This window comes from Lepidochelys kempii, chromosome 2 (assembly GCF_965140265.1).
Source record: "Lepidochelys kempii isolate rLepKem1 chromosome 2, rLepKem1.hap2, whole genome shotgun sequence".
In the NCBI taxonomy this organism is placed as follows: domain Eukaryota; kingdom Metazoa; phylum Chordata; order Testudines; family Cheloniidae; genus Lepidochelys; species Lepidochelys kempii.
In genome coordinates this window covers 198040086-198059747 of record NC_133257.1, presented here as the reverse complement: position 1 = coordinate 198059747, position 19662 = coordinate 198040086, and the positions used below count along the sequence as shown (strand labels likewise).

Genomic DNA, 19662 nt, shown 5'->3' with positions numbered 1-19662 from the left:
TTCTATGATTAATAACTTTTTTCAAAGCCTTGTTATTTATTAACTATTGCCTAAGAAAAGGAGATAATTGAGGATTGCAAGGAGTCACATGATATGCTGGATTAGTGTTGGAAAGGTTGTAGTTATTCCTGAGACAGTCCACAGTGTATGTAGAAGTAGGAGATCAAGACTCCCTTAGGCAAGGCAAGGCTGATGGGATGCAGCTGTGAGGTCTGCAGTCCCATTTATGGTTAGTACAATAAGGCCAAATAACGGTGGACACTGACAAGCAGCACGGATTGCAGTTTGAGGAGGGTGATTTGTCCTTTCAGTCAGCTTGAACTGTTTGGAGATTTAGAGATACAGTAAAACCTAATGATGTCTGTCTGCTGGCTACATGAATCATCCTGTACTGGATAGCTATCAAAATTGCACTGTTTGGGTACCAAGACAGTGAGTGCGGAGAAACAAATGTGCAGGATTCAGAGGGCTCAAAATAGAATTGAGCAGAGCATAGTGTAGGAAACATGGTCATTTGTCAGGAAATGCAGATGGCAGACTTTGAAGGTAAATGCATTTTCTGAAAGACAGGGAGAAATATGTGGGCTACTTGGTAGTGGTGAAGGGGACTGGGGAAGGAAGGGTATTGTAGTGGCAAGGGAGCCAAGCATAACTATGCAAGACAGCAGATAAGAGGATGTATGTTGAAGAGTAACTCCTGGAATAACAGCAAGAGAATGTACTGTAGGCAGTGACATTTCAAAAATCTAACCATGTGTACTGTCTAAATACACATTCTCTAAGAGTAAGAAATAGTTAAACTTCAAATTCAAATAATACACTTCCAACAAATGAGTGTGAAAGGGTCCCATTCCACACCCTCCCAAAAAATGTATTTAACTATGGGGGTCAATTCCCGTTTTGCCACATGCTGCCCTAGGATCAGGCCAGGAAGCACAGTCTGACTCAGAGTCAATTTGACTTCCAGTTCCCCTTTGCTCCAGGGGGACTACCCTGGGACAGCTGTCCCCCACTGTGTGGAGAAGGTGGAGCCAAGACTCCATGCATTCCCTGCCCACATACATTGGGGGGGGTGTAATGACCTAGCAGTGGTTGCTCTTCCTTCGGCGCTCCTACCAACAGCACAAGCAGACAGCGTAGGGAAGTAAGACAGTGATTTATGCCCCATTGTTCCCCTGCATGGCTGTGTAGGAAGAGTCACAATCTCTCCCATAATGTGGGATTTCCAGACATTTAGAAAAACATTTTAAAATGTAGATACCAAAGAACAAGATACGTTAGGGAATCCACAACACACATGGGACCAGAGCTGAGAAATAGGTATCGGAACTAGAAGACTGCGAATATGAACCATTTTGGAGCTGATGGTATAATGTACATTAATACCCAATTCCTATGCAATATGCTGACATACACACATACTTTGCAGCAATGCTAACATCTATGTATAGTTCCACTAAGCAACAGATTCTTTTTTATACTAATGTGTGTAAAAGACTCCTGCCCACATGCACCGAACACCTGCCTAGTTATATTTAGTCTTTGTACGATGTTTTGTGCCAGTCAGTAAGCATGAGGAAAATGCCTATAAAACTGTGGTACATTTATATAATAGCCTTGTTAGACCTATGCAAATACCACTGAAACATCAGGAGCTGCAGGTGCTTCTCACCTCTGAAAATGAGGCCACTTTTATTTAAGGCCCCTAAGCATGCATTTAGGAGCTTTAATTTTAGGTCCCCACATTTGAAAATGTTGGTCATTGGCAACAGGAGCAGACTGCTGGGGAAGACCAAGGAAAGAAGCAAAGATGAACCACTTCTTCAACAGGGGAAACATGAATTATTAAAAATCTGCTGAAGGGGCTTTAGGACTAGATGGGTAAACAGAACTAGAAATACCAGGCTTGTGTTATTCTATATTCCATGAAGTATTTCCACGCATAACCCTCTTTATGTAATGTGTGTGTGTGTCAGAGAGAGAGAGAGAGAGAGACTGCTGCCTGCAGTTTCAAACACATCTTCATTTCACTTCCTCCTGCTCTTTTTTGTTAGCACCTACATTTCTTCCTTTTTGTACTGCATCCAAACATTATACTGACTGTGCTAGGTTCAGTCTTGTAGCCGTAGGGGTTTATGACTAGATGGGGGTTGGACTAGATGACCTTCTGGGGTCCCTTCCAACCCTGACATTCTATGATTCTATGACAAAATAAACTCCCATTAAAATGAATGGGATAGAGGTGCCTTTTGTTTCAACTGAGTTTTCACATGGAATAATGAGAGGAAATTGCTACCAAGCAAACACCATTCTTCTCTGTTAGCAAAGAATACAGCAGCGGTGGCTGATCTAGAAGACTGGCTAAAATGTCCTAAAACAGTTCTATCCAGTCCAGGTCTATATGCCATAACATTATGTGTTACATTAAAACTGAAAGAGAAAGCTACAATTAGGAAATAAAAGATAATGTATCATTGGCTTACCACATCATAATTTAATGTTTCCTTTTGAAACTGAACTTTGAAACTCACCTGTTAGAAGTGAAATTGTAATAACCACTTTCCTCCAGAACCTCTTCAATCACAGACTACAGATTAAAGCAAATTCTGGTTAGTAAAAAATATATATCCTGGTTAGAAGTAAGAAAACATTGTTCATGAAGAACGTGAAAAGCTGACCTGCATCTGTTCATATGTCATTCCTTCCTCCATGTCAAAACTACCAGGAAAGCCTATAAGGCAAATATCAGGCAATGTTAAATCACTGAATTTTTGGCTTACATGTGCCTCATCAGCGTTTCTTAGCAATCACAGCATAGCCAGAATGATAACAGAACAGTTTATTAACAAGAGAAATAGCTAATCTTGATCTTCATCTGTTTTTGCTGCATTGACCACTGTGATCATGGAAACTGGTGGGAGGAGGAAATTCTTACAGTATGATGTGATCTTCTGGACATTTGTATGTGGTTGTGATCATAGAGTCATAGAAATGTAAGGCTGGAAGGGGCCTCGACAGGCCATCAGGCCAGCCTTCTGCTCTGAGGCAGGACCAAGTAAACCTAGACCATCCCTCACAGGTGTTTATCCAATCTGTTCTTAAAAACCTCCAGTAATGGGGACTCCACAATCTCCCTTGGAAGTCTATTTCAGAGCTTAACAGGAATAGTCTAGATAATTAGATCTGCCAAGAGTCCCTTCCAGTTCTATGATTCTATCCTTATAGTTAGAAAGTTTTTCCTAATATCTAACCTAAATCTCCCTTGCTTCAGATTAAGACCATTACTTCTTGTCCTATCTTCAGTGGACATGGAGAACAATTGATCCCCATCCTCTTTATAACAGCCCTTAACATATTTGAAGACTGTTATCAGGTCCCCCCTCAATCTTTTGTCCCAAGACTAAATATGCCCAGTTTTTTCACCTTTCCTCATAGACCAGGCTTTCTAAACCTTTTATCATTTTTGTTGCTCTCTTCTGGACTCTCTCCAATTTGTCCACATCTTTCCTAAAGTGTGCCATCCAGAATTGGACATAGTACTCCAGCTGAGGCCTCACTAGTGCTGAGTAGAGCTGGACAGTTACCTCCTACACTCTTGTTAATACACCCCAGAATATTAGCCTTTTTTGCAACTGTGTTCTCATATTCCATTTGTGATCCACTATAACCCCAGGTCTTTTTTAGCAGTACCACTGCCTAGCCAGTTATTACCCATTTTGTAGTTGTGCATTTGATTTTTCTTTCCTAAGTGTAGTACTTTGCACTTGTGTTTATTGGGTGTTGCTAAGGATGGAGCTCATTGTCTGCAGGAGTGTTCAACTTAGGTGCAAACCACATTTGATGATAACTATGTATGAAAAGTATACATGTTTACAAGCCCTTGTATGGAGAGTGCTGGAGCAGATGAACTATGTTTTACTGTTTCCTCTCCAGCTCTCTGAGACCCCATCCAGAGAGGCAATTAAGTCATGTTAGTGCAACCACTTTAAAACATGGTATAAGAAGAGTTCTTTCTTGCACAGTGTTTAAAATATGGCTTTGCTTAAGACCCAAGTGGAAGATTTTCAAAGACACAAATAAGAGGCACCAAATTCCCACCGCCTTTCAATGGCAGTTAGGCACCTAACTGCAATTTGTCTCTTTGAAAAAATCCTCCCCCAAACTCAAGAACATATTCTTTTAAATGCTTATGTCTGGTTCACAATCACAAAGTATTCTGTCTTTTAAATCAGTTGCGCAAATACGACTTAATTGTCAGTAAAGACAGTAACTGATAACAAAGAGTTAATTTCTCTTTACTGAAAGCTTCCATCTCAATACCATGTATCCGACTTGAAAAGTGTATTTCAGATCATGGGTTTTTGTTTGCTTTCCTTACCTGTTCTATCATCTGGGGCCAATATATTTCCCCCTGAGGAGTGAAGTAACAAATGGCAATCTGCTATAAAAAAGTTGGGCTCAATCAGTTCAGGAGAACCCTGAAGCAGCTGGAAAAAAGCAAAAATCATATTAAAACTACATTTTTTACACCAAAAACTTCCATCACAGAACATAAGTAGTTTTTCACTCTCCTAAAATCCAGAGTTAGAGGAGAAAAGGGCTTTCAATACATTTGAAATGAATAAAGAACTGGTCAATTCTGTCATGAATGCTCTACTTTCTTCCCTTCAGAGGTATTTATCAAACACTGAAGGCAGCCAAACTGCACTCAGTATAAGCCTCACAGCTATGTGGTACATGTGAAAGAAATATTAAAGTGCAAATTTGTATGAAAACAAAAAAGAAAAAATGTGTTCTCAAAACTAGGGGAGAAATAGTCAATAGTTTGAGACTTTCAAAGTTTGGTACGTAAAGTTAAGTTCCTAAATTCATATTTAAATTGCCTGATTTTCTATCAGTGGGCTCTCATCACTTTTGATTTCAACTGACTGCTGTGAACATATGAAAATTGAGAATCAAATCATTTTGGGGTGTCTACATAGGGATGTAGGATCCAGTATCATTTTGACATTACAATGTCATCTTTGTAGATAAATAAGAAAGAAATGTCTGTCCCCATACTCTACAGTATCTCCAGCATAATCAACACTCTTCTCATTTTAATGCTGTAGAATCACACTGGTTAGACACAGACAAAACCTATTATGGGAGGTCCTGTACTCCACCCTCACCTCTGGCAATGCAGGAATCTTTCTAACAGTCTGTTCTTCTAATCCAATCACCTGCTCACACTAATTTTAGATGTTTCAGGCAATAGGCCTTCCACCATTTCCCACTGAAAATGATTGTACAATATCATTGTCCGGGAGGGTCTTCCAGGGCTCATCCTAAACTTTTCTCTACTTAATTGCATCCCATTAACTTCTAGTTTTACTACAAACTACCCTTCACGTTGGTGGCCCTTGGCTGAGATTCTGAAATTTGCCACCCAACTCCCACTGACTTTCAAATATTTAGCTTTTACTTCTTCCTCATCCATCAATCCTCCCAGCCCCCTGAACGTTTTTCATTGTTCTATTAACTGCTTCCAACTTGCCTGCATTTTTCTGGTAGGGAGATATTTGGAACTGAATTCAGTCTTCCAAATACAGTCTCCCCACAGAAAGGGATTATCACCTTCTTGTACCACAATGCTTCTGTGTACATGGCCCAGAATCACAGAGGCTGAATCTATATCTGACCAGAAAAAATATACTTTAATGCTTGCAAGTCTTCAGTAATTTTCAAGTGGTGACACTGAATTATTGCTAACAGACTAGTCAACAATTAGGACGAATAATTTGGCTTCAAGAGCATTGGGCAGTTTCAGTGCTTTCTAAGAATTCATGCTTTGAGTAGAAAGAGGTTGTTCCAAAATACCAAAATGTTGGTAATGATAACATAACAGGAGTTGACATAATCAGCTCTATTAGCCTTTAACACAAAAAGTTAGCCCTTCCCCCCCCCCCAGTTTAAACACAGTTGCAATTTGATCCTAGGACAAGAAAAGGAAAGGTTAAATGATAAAAAAAAAATGCAACCCTGTTTGTTCTGTATTGTGAAACATTTCTTGGTAAATAATTAATAAAATATTATGCTAACAGAGGCCCATTTTTGAGACTATTGAGCGAGGGAGGCATTTGCATTTTAAAAAAAATAGCAAGCATTAATTTTCCTTTCAGCATTATGCCTTGAACTGAAAAAAAATTCTATTTCATATTTATAAGATAAAGATATGAGAATCATCATATTATGTTATAAAATAAATTTCAGAAAACGTCTATGTGACTGTTTTGATCTTCTGCTGTTTTATTTTAAATTGCTCCCTGCTACTATCCTGATCTGATCCATGAAAGGAAAAACAAGTTCTCTGATCTCTGAGGAGGTGGATTTTATGTTTTGTTTATTAGCAGCTGGCTGGATCTTTCCATTTACAATGTGTGTGCCTCTGATCAAAGACAAAATCTAAAACCAATCTGTACCACTGCTTATCTAGACCTTCAGACTTATCAACTAAAAGGTGGCTAAAGCATTTGCCTAAACATTTTCCACAAAAATTCTAAACAACTTCAAATTAATCAAAGTTTTTGTGATACTAACTAAAAATCGTTTACTGGAATCAGAGTGTGGGGATAATGCCAAAAATTTAATTATTTGAAAACATAAGTAAGTTTTTGTTGAATCAGACACTTATTTTTCATGACTAAACTAGAAGATGAACATGAAGAACATTTCAGAGCATCTTAATTAACCTTTATAAAATTCTTCTCCCCCTCCCCTTGATTAATTCATATAGCATAATTCAAATAGAAAAGAGATGAAGACCACAATGGATGGTACGTCTCACAATACTGCACCTTTTTAACTTCCAATTTCAAGTTACAAGGATTGCTCTGTTGGCTGAAGAGAGATTTCTTGAATCTCTCAATAACTCTTCTTTTCAAGTGGCAATGCAAAGCTGGAGGAAGCTATAGGGACAGAGAAACAGCTGTTATCACTGCTCAATTTTGACTCTTCTACAGACCACATTTCCTACAGTGTTATTTTTGAAAATGGTAGTTACACTGTATATATAGACACTGATATTTAATAGCCCAAGTAATAAACTACTGTATTGAATCTGAAACAATGCATATTGTAATAATGTTCTTTTGTTCACCCACCCTGTTAGAAGTGTTGAAACCTGAAGAGATGGTAACTGGGCCCAGCTCACTCTGACAGGTGTAGCTTGTTATATTGATTGTGGATATAGAGGGGGTAGGACTGGCCCCACTGGTCAAAGTAATCTAACATCTGGGACTAGGTAGTCTTAAGGGAGGAACCCTAGGAAGAACAGATCCTGAGGAGAAGGCTTGGGCTGGATTTTGTGTTGGTTATCTTGAATTACCAGGATTGAAATCAGTGGAACTATATATAAGGATAAGGGCTTGATACAATGCAAAATAAAGTGAATGGGAATCTTCCCCTTGATTTCAATGGGCTTTGCTTAAGGCTGTAATACACTACTCAATACGACAAAGTGTGGCTGAATCTGGCCCTTCTATTGTAAGCTTTCCAGGACAGGAACTTTATATTTTACTTGTCTGTAAAGCATCCAGAAAGGTTTTGACTTTATACCAATACAGGAAAATTTTCCATCTATGTTCTTGTGCATCAAAATCCATTCCCCTCTTTTTCTCTGTTTAACAAAGAAAAACATGCAGCAGATTGCAGATGGTGAAAAAGGTCTCTTATAGGAGAATCCTCTGAACTCTCTTCTTTATGAAAGATGAAATCTTTTGTGTTTGAATTTTTAAATCACCTTTCCGCTCTAAAAATAAATGTAATGTCCCAATTGTTAGTCAGGCCCTATTGTCAGGGCAGCTTTTTACTTATAGAATCATACAATATCAGGGTTGGAAGGGACCTCAGGAGGTCATCTAGTCCAACCCCCTGCTCAAAGCAGGACCAATCCCCAACTAAATCATCCCAGCCAGGGCTTTGTCAAGCCTGACCTTAAAAACTTCTAAGGAAGGAGATTCCACCACCTCCCTAGGTAACGCATTCCAGTGTTTCACCACCCTCCTAGTGAAAAAGTTTTTCCTAATATCCAACCTAAACCTCCCCCCCTGCAACTTGAGACCATTACTCCTCGTTCTGTCATCTGCTACCACTGAGAACAGTCTAGATCCATCCTCTCTGGAACCCCCTTTCAGGTAGTTGAAAGCAGCTATCAAATCCCCCCTCATTCTTCTCTTCTGCAGACTAAACAATCCCAGTTCCCTCAGCCTCTCCTCATAACTCATGTGTTCCAGTCCCCTAATAAATTTTATTGCCCTCCGCTGGACATTTTCCAATTTTTCCACATCCTTCTTGTAGTGTGGGGCCCAAAACTGGACACAGTACTCCAGATGAGGCCTCAACAATGTCGAATAGGGGGGAATGATCACGTCTCTCGATCTGCTGGCAGTGCCCCTACTTATACAGCCCAAAATGCCATTGGCCTTCTTGGCAACAAGGGCACACTGTTGACTCATATCCAGCTTCTCATCCACTGTAACCCCTAGGTCCTTTTCTGCAGAACTGCTGCCTAGCCATTCAGTCCCTAGTCTGTAGCAGTGCATGGGATTCTTCCATCCTAAGTGCAGGACTCTGCACTTGTCCTTGTTGAACCTCAGATTTCTTTTGACCCAATCCTCTAATTTGTCTAGGTCCCTCTATATCCTATCCCTACCCTCCAGCGTATCTACCTCTCCTCCCAGTTTAGTGTCATCTGCAAACTTGCTGAGGGTGCAATCCATACCATCCTCCAGATCATTAATGAAGATATTGAACAAAACCGGCCCCAGGACCGACCCTTGGGGCACTCCTCTTGATATCGGCTTCCAACTAGACATGGAGCCATTAGTCACTACCCGTTGAGCCCGACAATCTAGCCAGCTTTCTATCCACCTTATAGTCCATTCATCCAGCTCATACTTCTTTAACTTGCTGGCAAGAATACTGTGGGAGACAGTGTCAAAAGCTTTGCTAAGGTCAAGGAACAACACGTCCGCTGCTTTTCCCTCATCCACAGAGCCAGTTATCTCATCATAGAAGGCAATTAGATTAGTCAGGCATGACTTGCCCTTGGTGAATCCATGCTGACTGTTCCTGATCACTTTCCTCTCCTCTAAGTGCTTCAGAATTGATTCCTTGAGGACCTGCTCCATGATTTTTCCAGGGACTGAGGTGAGGCTGACTGGCCTGTAGTTCCCAGGATCCTCCTTCTTCCCTTTTTTAAGATGGGCACTACAGTAGCCTTTTTCCAGTCGTCCGGGACCTCCCCCGATCGCCATGAGTTTTCAAAGATAATGGCCAATGGCTCTGCAATCACATCCGCCAACTCCTTTAGCAGTCTCGGATGCAGCGCATCCGGCCCCATGGACTTGTGCTCATCCAGTTTTTTTAAATAGTCCTGAACCACTTCTTTCTCCACAGAGGGCTGGTCAACTCCTCCCCATGCTGTGCTGCCCAGTGCAGTAGTCTGGAAGCTGACCTTGTTCGTGAAGACAGAGGCAAAAAAAGCATTGAGTACATTAGCTTTTTCCACATCCTCTGTCACTAGGTTGCCTCCCTCATTCAGTAAGGGGCCCACACTTTCTTTGGCTTTCTTCTTGTTGCCAACATACCTGAAGAAACCCTTCTTGTTACTCTTAACATCTCTTGCTAGCTGCAACTCCAGGTGTGATTTGGCCTTCCTGATTTCACTCCTGCATGCCCAAGCAATATTTTTATACTCTTCCCTGGTCATTTGTCCAATCTTCCACTTCTTGTAAGCTTCTTTTTTGTGTTTAAGATCAGCAAGGATTTCACTGTTAAGCCAGGTGTTATGTCACCTGCCATATTTACTATTCTTTCTATACATTGGGATGGTTTGTCCCTGTAACCTCAATAAGGATTCTTTAAAACACAGCCAGCTCTCCTGGACTCCTTTCCCCCTCATGTTATTCTCCCAGGGGATCCTGCCCATCAGTTCCCTGAGGTTGTCAAAGTCTGCTTTTCTGAAGTCCAGGGTCCGTATTCTGCTGCTTTCCTTTCTTCCTTGTGTCAGGATCCTGAACTTGACCATCTCATGGTCACTGCCTCCAAGGTTCCCATCCACTTTTGCTTCCCCTACTAATTCTTCTCGGTTTGTGAGCAGCAGTTCAAGAAGAGCTCTGCCCCTAGTTGGTTCCTCCAGCACTTGCACCAGGAAATTGTCCCCTACACTTTCCAAAAACTACTTATATCGGTCATCATTCCAATATGGAGGATGTAGTCATCCTATAACACACATTACACTTTGGGCTTGATTCTCCACTGCCTGGTACTTTGCATAATCATTTACCCCTGTGCACAGAGGGTGTAAAACTACCTTTCTGATTTGGTAGCACTTGACACAATCACAGTGCACTGGTGCAAATAGCTACACAGGGTATAACTCAGTGGAGAATCAGGATCCTTGTGTTCAAATGGTCTGGACCAGGATTACATTCATAGATGTGATTTAACCCATGTTACACTTCATAAATTTATATGAACAAATGCCATTTATAACTAAATGGAAACTTTTTGACACATGAAAGGTTTGACCACTATTCAGACCATCTCCACATATCTTGCTATAAAGTCTACTTGGTGTTTTTTGTTTCTTTGTTTTTTTTATTTTTCTGGGAATAACTGTGGTTATTACACTAGTATAAATCCAGAACAATTATACTGACTTTAATGGAGTTATTCCTGATGTACACAGGCCAAATTGAGATCAGGACCTGTGGGCTTCATCAGAACCAGTTACATCCAGAGATATGCTGCTTTCTTTTCACGTAGACAATGTCTTTCATATGTTGTATTGTAAACCCTTAAGAACTTTCAGCCAATCAGATGATGAATGTTTCTAATCCTATCAGTAAACAGAAGCACGTGATACCGTGTGAATTAATACCAAATACCTGCATATGTTGGGGGCATTGTGAGGTACAGGGGTTTAGGGAACTGCAACTGAAATTAAACAGAGTTGTCTCAGCAGCTGCTGTCTGATTCCAGATTCTGTTTCCATGAAATCGGATGTTAGATCAGTGAAAATAAGGCCAAGGTTTTACATAATGGTTTTTAAAAAACTTATTCTTACATTATTTTTCAGAGATCAGACCAAAACCTGTTTCCTTGGAAACTGGATTGGAAAGACTGCTGGCAGCCAAGAACCAGCAATAAGAACTCTCCCTTGTAAACCTCAGCTTCTAGTTGTCAGCTGAGATCTGCAATTGAGCATTTTAAAAGCCAGCTACATGTTTAACGTCTGTTCTTCCTCAGATCTGTAAAAAAATAAACAAATAATTGGAACTCTCAAGTGATCTGGTTACAAGGCATGGAGCCTTTCATCCATAGGTCACCATTTCAAATCTAGCCCAAATTGAAAGCGTTGTTGCTGCTGAGAGATACTGGGGACTGCTTGGATTACAAAGCATTTTGAGACTGGGTGTGAATGTACCCTTCACTTCCGATAGCTGTAACAAACACTTAGGGTGGCACACCTAAACCAAGACCTGTCTGGCCAGAAACTAGCACTATGTGGGTGGGAGGGTTTCATGGGGTATTGTGACCACAGTGGGTGGGTATGTCAGGAGAAGGCAGAACAAATAAAAACATCGGAGAGACTGAGGCTTTGTCTACCCCAGATTTTTGTTGGAAAAACTTTTGTCAGTCAGGGGTATGAAAAAACACCCTGACCAACAGAAGTTTCACGGACAAAAGCACCAATGTGGACAGCACTATGTTGGGGGGAGATGCTCTCCCACCAACATAGCTACCGCTGCTGGTTGGGGGTGGTTCAATTATACTGGCAGGAGAGCTCTCTTCCGCCGGCATGGAACGGCTACACGGGAGACCTTATAGCAGTACAGCTTGCCGTTCTAAAGTCTGTAGTGTAGACAAAGCTTGAGACTATGGCTATACTACCGTTATGTCGGCAACACGTACATCGCTCAGGGCTGTGAATATTCCACCCCTCTGAACAACATAAGCACTAGTGTGCACAGTGTTATGCCGGTGGGAGAGCGTCTCGTTGGGGTGGATTACGTCGACAGGAGAGCACTTTCCCAGGGGCACAGAGCGGCTACACAAGTGATCTTACAGCAGCGCAGTTGCATGGGTACAGTTGTGCCACTGTAAACTCTCTAGTTTAGACATAGCCTGAGAAACAGAGTGACAGCCGGAAAGGCATTTCAAAGCATGGTGTCTGATTCCAGCAGCAACCTGGGGTGTGGTTTTTGGGTCAGGGGTGCAGATTGAAAAGAGTATTCTTGGTCCTGTGAGCAAAAGAAGCTGTTTCCTGCTATTTGGTTCCCTCTGTGTTCACAGACACAGGATGTTTATACATTTTCTATAAATAAACAAAACTGCATCAAAGAAATACCTATCACCGAGTTGTACTTCCAACTAGAATATCCCCAGCGCCCCAAACTCTGACTAGCCACGTGGGTAGAACAGAGGCAACAGTATCAACATTTTTACTGTCTGTTCAGTGGACTGCGTGAAGTGAGCCTGGTGGCTGCTGCCCATTCTTAGTTATCAGGTGTCCATGCTATGATAACCACAAATGGTTTTAATTAATGTCTCTGAGGGCCATCTGAGAAGAGAGGCTGGGATTGAATGGGTGTGGAGCCTGAAATACTTGCTTATCTCTCCAGGTGGGCCCCCCAACACACAACTAAGGCACACTGATAGGGCAGGGCAGGGTAGGGAAGATTGCACAGACAGAGGATTTGCCACACTGGCATTAAATTCAATCATTTCATTTTCTTTTAAATTAAAGAGAAGTTTCTTTTCTTTCGCCTAGGGGATTCACTTCCAGCATTTTTCACCTTTGACAGGTATAATAATTTCAAGGATGTAAAATAGGTTAACGAGTCCTATTATGTGTGATATACAAATTCAGTTTGGCTGTTCTACTTTAAAAGAAAATTGAACCAACTTTGCTCAGCAATCTGAAAGCTCCAGTGGTAATAAGCACGTCTTGCCAAGTATAAACTGTGAATTTTGGAGGGTAAATTGGCATTCATTTAAAATTAGTAATTGTGACCTCTACTACTGAGTTGAAGCCATGCTGCTGGAGAATGAAATCATTTGTTATACTAACAGTTTGAGAGTACAGCCTAAGAGATTTATACTAGTTACAGTTTTGCTTTAGTACCAGTTTGAAATCAGAGCTGCTACTCCTTTAAATATTAAACATTGAATTTCTTCAAATAGCATTAAGTCAGAATAGAAACTGTATTTAAATTCAAAATATTTAAGCTAACTAATGCATTCAGCAATTGAAGTACTGTGTTAGAAATAACAGGAAACTGTAAAAAATGACTAAACGAATAAAAGAATTTCATGAAATCTTTGTGTCAGTGTTTTATATTAAGTCATTTGAAATACAATACTCATATTACTGGCATGTCAGAATGTTATTAAAATAAGTTTCTGTATAAAATCCATTTTAATGAGGTGAGCCAATGGCATTTCTTAATATGACTCACTTATTACCATCCTTCATATACTAATATTCAAGGTTAGTTTTTATTTTAAAAAATAATATTTTTTAAAAATATCATGCCATCTGTAAAAATGTCAAGTTCTGTTGTTTTTAAAGAATAGCAACTAAAATAGCAACACTGTAGTACAATCATTTTGACATCAACAAGCAAACAAGAGGATGGAGTGTTCTGAAGGAGCAGAAATGCATACCTGAGTGATGTAGATTATTTTGTGCAGCTGAATTAGAATCTGCTGAATAGGGTCACTGATCTGGCGCACCTTCCTTTGTGACACAGCAATTCCTGCAGATGCTGCAGATGATAATGCTACAATCAGGAGGAGAGCCCATTTTGTTGTTTTTCCAGGACATATCACTAGTGTGTGCAGATTATTTTTTAAAATTATTGTTTCTATATGGAATCTAGACAAAAATAGTCCTTTGCCTTTTAATCTCTGACTTTTTCCCCAATAATGTCCAAGTCTGAGATCAGTTCTAATATTACAAAAGGATAAAAAGGTTAAACTAAAAACCTTACAAGTTAGATCGCCTTATTAATCATAAATTCAAAAGGTAAAATCACTTTCTCTGCTTCATTCAAACTAAAATAGATTATTTGGGAGAGAAGAGGCGTAAATATATTTTGCTACTCATAAAAGCCTTTTCAATTTTATGTGTAGGGTTACCTAACAATATAATAAACACGATCCTCTGATTTTAATTGTGGCAAACTATCATTTATTTTGCACACAGATTAACACATGCTCCTTTGCTTTCAAATATTTTATTACTATTAACAAGTATCTCTTTTACCTTAGAGATTATAATATGTTTTATGAAGATAGTATGGAAGTATTATTTTCACAAAATAGTTTTACTCCCACTTATTGTACCATATGTTCCTTGTTAACTTTTCTTTCCAATATCTAGCCGCATCAGCTTTTGAGAACACCTCAATGAGAATGTGAGACAATGGATTGCCTCATGTTTTCTGTTCATTGCCTAACTCAATGAAAATGGTAGTTATTTGTCAGAATTCCCTGTTCCTGCCAGATACCATTTTGGCTGACAGACCCAAAAAAAAAAAAAAAAAAAAAAATTCAGGACAGGCTATGGAGGAACTTGTTAAAGGCCTTCTAAATATCATCATAGTAAGGATATTACTGAATAATTGGCATATATCATGCATAATGGAAAAGGCCATAGATGCTAATCAAAATGCAATGCTGTAAATGAAGCCCATCATTCCACTCCCCTATCCTCTGCCCAAAGAAGTGTTAATGCAATGTTATAATTGAGATTTCAAATCTATAGTCCCCATGGCAAGTGTATCTCAGCGTCCTAGCACATAAGCAGAATTATGTATTATATGGTGTTAGTGTTGTTGCTCTACATATTCTGTATGTATACATATACACACATACAATTTGTCTGTATGTACACTGTGGCAAATTGCCAGTACGATTATGATGTGTCCCACGCTTCCTCTTCTTGGGGCGGTTCAGGGCACAGTTTCCTGCCCCTGAACTAGGGTATCTACTGTCCCACTAGTAACCCGGAGAGGGAGGGACCCGGGACCGACCTCTACTCCGGGTCCCAGCCCAGGGCCCCTAGGGATAGTGGTAAACCATTTGAACTAGTGCTTCCTTCCCCTGGGCTACTTCGCTTTCCTGCTTTCAGCTTGTGGGGCTTCCTGCCCTCTCTCTCTGCACAAGCCAGGTGTCTCTTTACCTAGGGTCTTGGTCTTCTAGCCAGCCACGGCACTTCTCCAAACTCTCCTCTGCTCCAACTCCAAACCACTTTACTCCAACTCCTTCCCCTGGCTGATTGAAGCAGGGGGCTTTTATCAGGTGACTAGCTTCAGGTGCTCTAATTGGCTTCAGGTGCTTTTAATTAATCTATAGGGCAGCAGCTGTGAGCCAGAAACTAGAGAGGGGAGCCCCTGAAGCCAGCTAAAAGGGCTCCCTTCTTTGGCACCCTTGTGGAGAAGGAGGTTTTGAAACAGGCTAGACAACGTCAAAGGAATCAAGGCCTGGAAAGCACAGCAAAAAAAATCTCAAAAATAATCAATGTAAAAATTAATTATTGTTGAATTTTACATCTCAGTATTTTAAACTATGAGCCAGATTTGAGTGTGTGTGTGTGTGGTGCCAAGGGATCGATATTTCTTGCTTTTCTAAGATAGATGTTGTGTGAAATTCCAGTTGTTGCTATAAAATTGGTTCCATTCGTGCCATGGAGTACAAGTGGCTCTGATAATAATGACTTGCACCACCTTTGTGTGGTGGCCCTAGAGATATGGAACTTACTTCTCTTGACATCCACCTCAGCCAATCCCTGCCCCGATTTTTAAAAAACATTTGAAGACACACCAGGTGTTTCCAGCTGAAATCCCTTTCGGCTCCTGTGTATGACTCCTGTTTAATGACATCATTATGTCTTTTTAGTGTTTTATTTGTTTTTTTGTATTGTCTGTTAATTGTGTTTTGTTATTGTTTTGTTATATATTTTAACTGTGCAGTGATTGATCACCTTGCCATGGGGCACTTTATCAATAAAATTAACATTTTCTGTAGATTTAGTAGCATGAATTTACTCTGTTTCAGTCCATCATGCTACATATACATGAGTGGAGATTCATACAAGCAGAGCTACCTTCATCTATGAATATGCAGGGATAGTTGGCTATAAAACCTCAAACTTCCAGATGCCAGATTAATTGAATATTGATAAAAAGAAAAGGAGTACTTGTGGCACCTTAGAGACTAACCAATTTATTTGAGCATGAGCTTTCGTGAGCTACAGCTCACTTCATCGGATGCATACTGTGGAAACTGCAGAAGACATTATATACACAGAGACCATGAAACAATACCTCCTCCCACCCCACTCTCCTGCTGGTAATAGCTTATCTAAAGTGATCACTCTCCTTACAATGTGTATGATAATCAAGTTGGGCCATTTCCAGCACAAATCCAGGTTTTCTCACCCTCCCCCCACCCCCAAACTCACTCTCCTGATGGTAATAGCCCATCCAAAGTGACCACTCTCTTTACAATGTGTATGATAATCAAGGTGGGCCATTTCCAGCACAAATCCAGGTTTTCTCACCCCTCCCCCCTTTTCCAAAAACCACACACACAAACTCACTCTCCTGCTGGTAATAGCTTGTCCAAAGTGACCACTCTCCTTACAATGTGTATGAAAATCAAAATACAGTAGAACCTCAGAGTTATGAACGCCTCAGGAATGGAGGTTGTTCGTAACTCTGAAATGCTTGTAACTCTGAACAAAACGTTATGGTTGATCTTTCAAAAGTTTACAACTGAACATTGACTTAATACAGCTTTGGCACCTTACTATGCAGAAGAAAAATGCTGCTTTAACCATCTTAATTTAAATGAACACACACAGAAACAGTTTCCTTACCTTATCAAATCTTTTTTTTAAACTTTACCTTTGTTTTTTAGTACTTTACATTTGACAAAATACTGTAGTGTATTTGCTTATTTATTTTTGTCTCTGCTGCTGCCTGATTGCGTACTTCTGGTTCCAAATGAGGTGTGTGGTTGACCAGTCAGTTTGTAACTCTGAGGTTCTACGGTACATTTATTTATATTACAACTGTATTGTACATTTTTTCATTTACAGCTTTGTGAAACCATCCGATAAGAGGATGTGTATAGATTATACTAAAGTATATTGCTTTCAGCATAAAGAGGTACTAACAGGAAATTGGAGCTTATGAATGTATCTCCTCCCAAAGCTACTGTCTTGGATTTTTGAGCTGTGTCATGAATACTCATTAAATCACTTATGGATTGGTATGTATGGTAAGTTTTGCCCTCTATATATGTACCCAAAGATGACGAGGGCATTTCAAGACACTGCTTGGTAAGAATCTGAAGACAAGCTGGGAGGGGGAGAGTTTGGAACTGTGGAAAAGACCAATGGAGAGAAAGAACCACACTCTTGGAAATCAGGAAGTAACATTCACCCTGAGATAAGACTGAGGAAGAACTGGAATTTGACAGAAGGCAAGCAGGATGATAGAGTAAGAATAACTTAACCAACTTAGAAAAAATAATAATAGTAATGCAAAAAAGCCTAGAGATATCCTAAAACAGACATGATAGCCAAAGGGTGAACAGTGTTATGCCTTCTGCTCAAAAAAAGTCATTACAACATAGACAACTCTAACATTATTCTTGTGATAGTCTATAGGCTGTAATATATTATATATGTATGTCATAGGAATTTGATGTAGTAGCCAAAATTGCCTGGTGCAGTGATACATTTTTTTCTCTTGGTGCCCATATGTAAGTAACTAAATGTTCTTAATATTTTTCCCTCAAGAATAACAGTTAAAAGGCTGTTCACTTGTTTTGAAGCAAAAACATTCATTTGCTAGTCAGCAAGTAATCTCAAACTCTTATGTGATTTGTTCCCTCCCTTCCTCAATGAGATATCAAATACAGATTAGCCACAGGCAGCTTGAGAGGAAATACATTTACTAGCCTTCTTAAATGAACTAGTATTGCTGAGCTATGAACTAAGCAGAGTATACTAAACCCCTGATTTCTGGACTCCACAATGAAAAGTTAACTGTCTTTCATTAATTAAAGAGTACTATACATCTACCTTTTGAACCGTAGTGGCATAATAATTTATTTGTGCTCCATGGAAAAATATTAATTCAAACTTTAAGGATCGGTAGAAAAAATATTGCTGACCAAGCTTTAGACCATTTTAAAAGACTAAAGCACACAACTATATATTATGTCTTCTGCAAACAAAAATTGATTCACAGAAAGTCAGAAGATACAATTGATTTAACACTGGCACAATTCTTATTTTCACATAGGCCTCTCTACACTGTTCTGCCTGCCAGAATAGTATAAAGGGGGTTTAATATACATCAGATTTAATGTTCTATAATTCCTACATGACAAATCAATTTCAACTTCTGACTTTCTAATGTTGCACATTTACAAGTCATACACATTATCACTTCTGGATCTTAAATAAAGAGCTTAGTCATCAGCAGATTGTCAGTATGGATCCATACTCTCAGGAGATTAGATAATAGTAGCAAAATTCTGAGGAAAATTTATTAAATAAGATTATACAACTGCTCTCCCAGATTGGGCATCTGATCTGGAAACCAACTCAAGAGCATAAATACATATATTGAAATCCAGGGAGCAGACATATATCTCTGCAATGCAGGTATTTCTAAGACATGCTTTAGAGTCTACTTTAGACCTATGCCCTAAAACATAATGGGAGATATCAGTGTTCTCTTTAATTTACCCTGAGGGCAGTTGTGTTGCCTCACAGACCATTATGATTTTGAGACATTCTGGCTGGATACAGGGTGCATTCACAGAGTTTGTATATCTCTAATTACAACACTTTCAGGAAAACAATAGTAACTGTTATAATTGGGCAATAGTTTGTGTTTTGTATTGCATAATTAAAATTCCCAAAACAGACATAATAACCAAAAAGCTATGAAACAACAGTTACTATATGTACATGAAAGAGTTTCTATGAAGAGCAGTATTCCAATTGCTCAAAATAATTCTCTTTCAAATAAAACTGAATTTAGGTGACAATGTACATTATGAAGTATCAGCACTGAAGCACAGAGTATTTAAATCATATCAATGAGAATAAAAAGCACCTGAAACTACAAGACTGCTTCACCAACGATGATATATGTGCAAACATACTGTAACTTAAAAGACTGTATGCAGCACGACCTACTCAGGAGAAATTCTCACTGCATGAAATGGAAATTTGCGCTGGTAAAGGCATGCCAAAATAGAGCCCTGAAGAATTTTCTTGGAATTCATATTTTTAAAGTGTTTCCTTAAGGATCACTCACATACTGTGTTTCTGTCTCATACAGAATTTTGTGCTCTCCTATCATTTGTTTGACTTCAAAATGTTACTGTTGAGTACTACCATGATCTTTTAGGTTGCGAAGAACCACAGCTGGAAGGCCATAAGACTGCCACCCTGTCACTAACGATGCCTCTATTTTCTTAACGTTGGCCCTGAACATGAGCGTAGGTACTTTCAGAAGCAGATCAAGAGGCAGCAAAGCTGAAGAAATAAAAGAGGGAGTTACTGTATATGCAACTAAAACAAACTTT

General features: G+C 39.6%; 1 protein-coding gene across 14 annotated transcripts in view; it reads right to left on the bottom strand.

Moving 5' to 3' along the window:
* Positions 1 to 19662, bottom strand: part of NEK10 (NIMA related kinase 10) — a 173638-nt gene that overhangs the window by 7324 nt on the left and 146652 nt on the right. For 7 of the 14 annotated variants that reach the window (XM_073333431.1, XM_073333424.1, XM_073333426.1 and 4 more), the window contains 6 exons: positions 19472 to 19612; positions 13714 to 13814; positions 6837 to 6947; positions 4379 to 4487; positions 2679 to 2731; positions 2532 to 2587 (listed from right to left, as the gene is read on the bottom strand). In XM_073333431.1, the coding sequence (XP_073189532.1) occupies positions 2532 to 2587; positions 2679 to 2731; positions 4379 to 4487; positions 6837 to 6947; positions 13714 to 13814; positions 19472 to 19612 (571 nt within the window). Of the gene's footprint in view, positions 1 to 2531; positions 2588 to 2678; positions 2732 to 4378; positions 4488 to 6836; positions 6948 to 10803; positions 10883 to 13713; positions 13830 to 19471; positions 19613 to 19662 lie in introns of those variants that run through there. The other 7 variants (XM_073333428.1, XM_073333429.1, XM_073333427.1 and 4 more) reach the window with 6 other exon arrangements.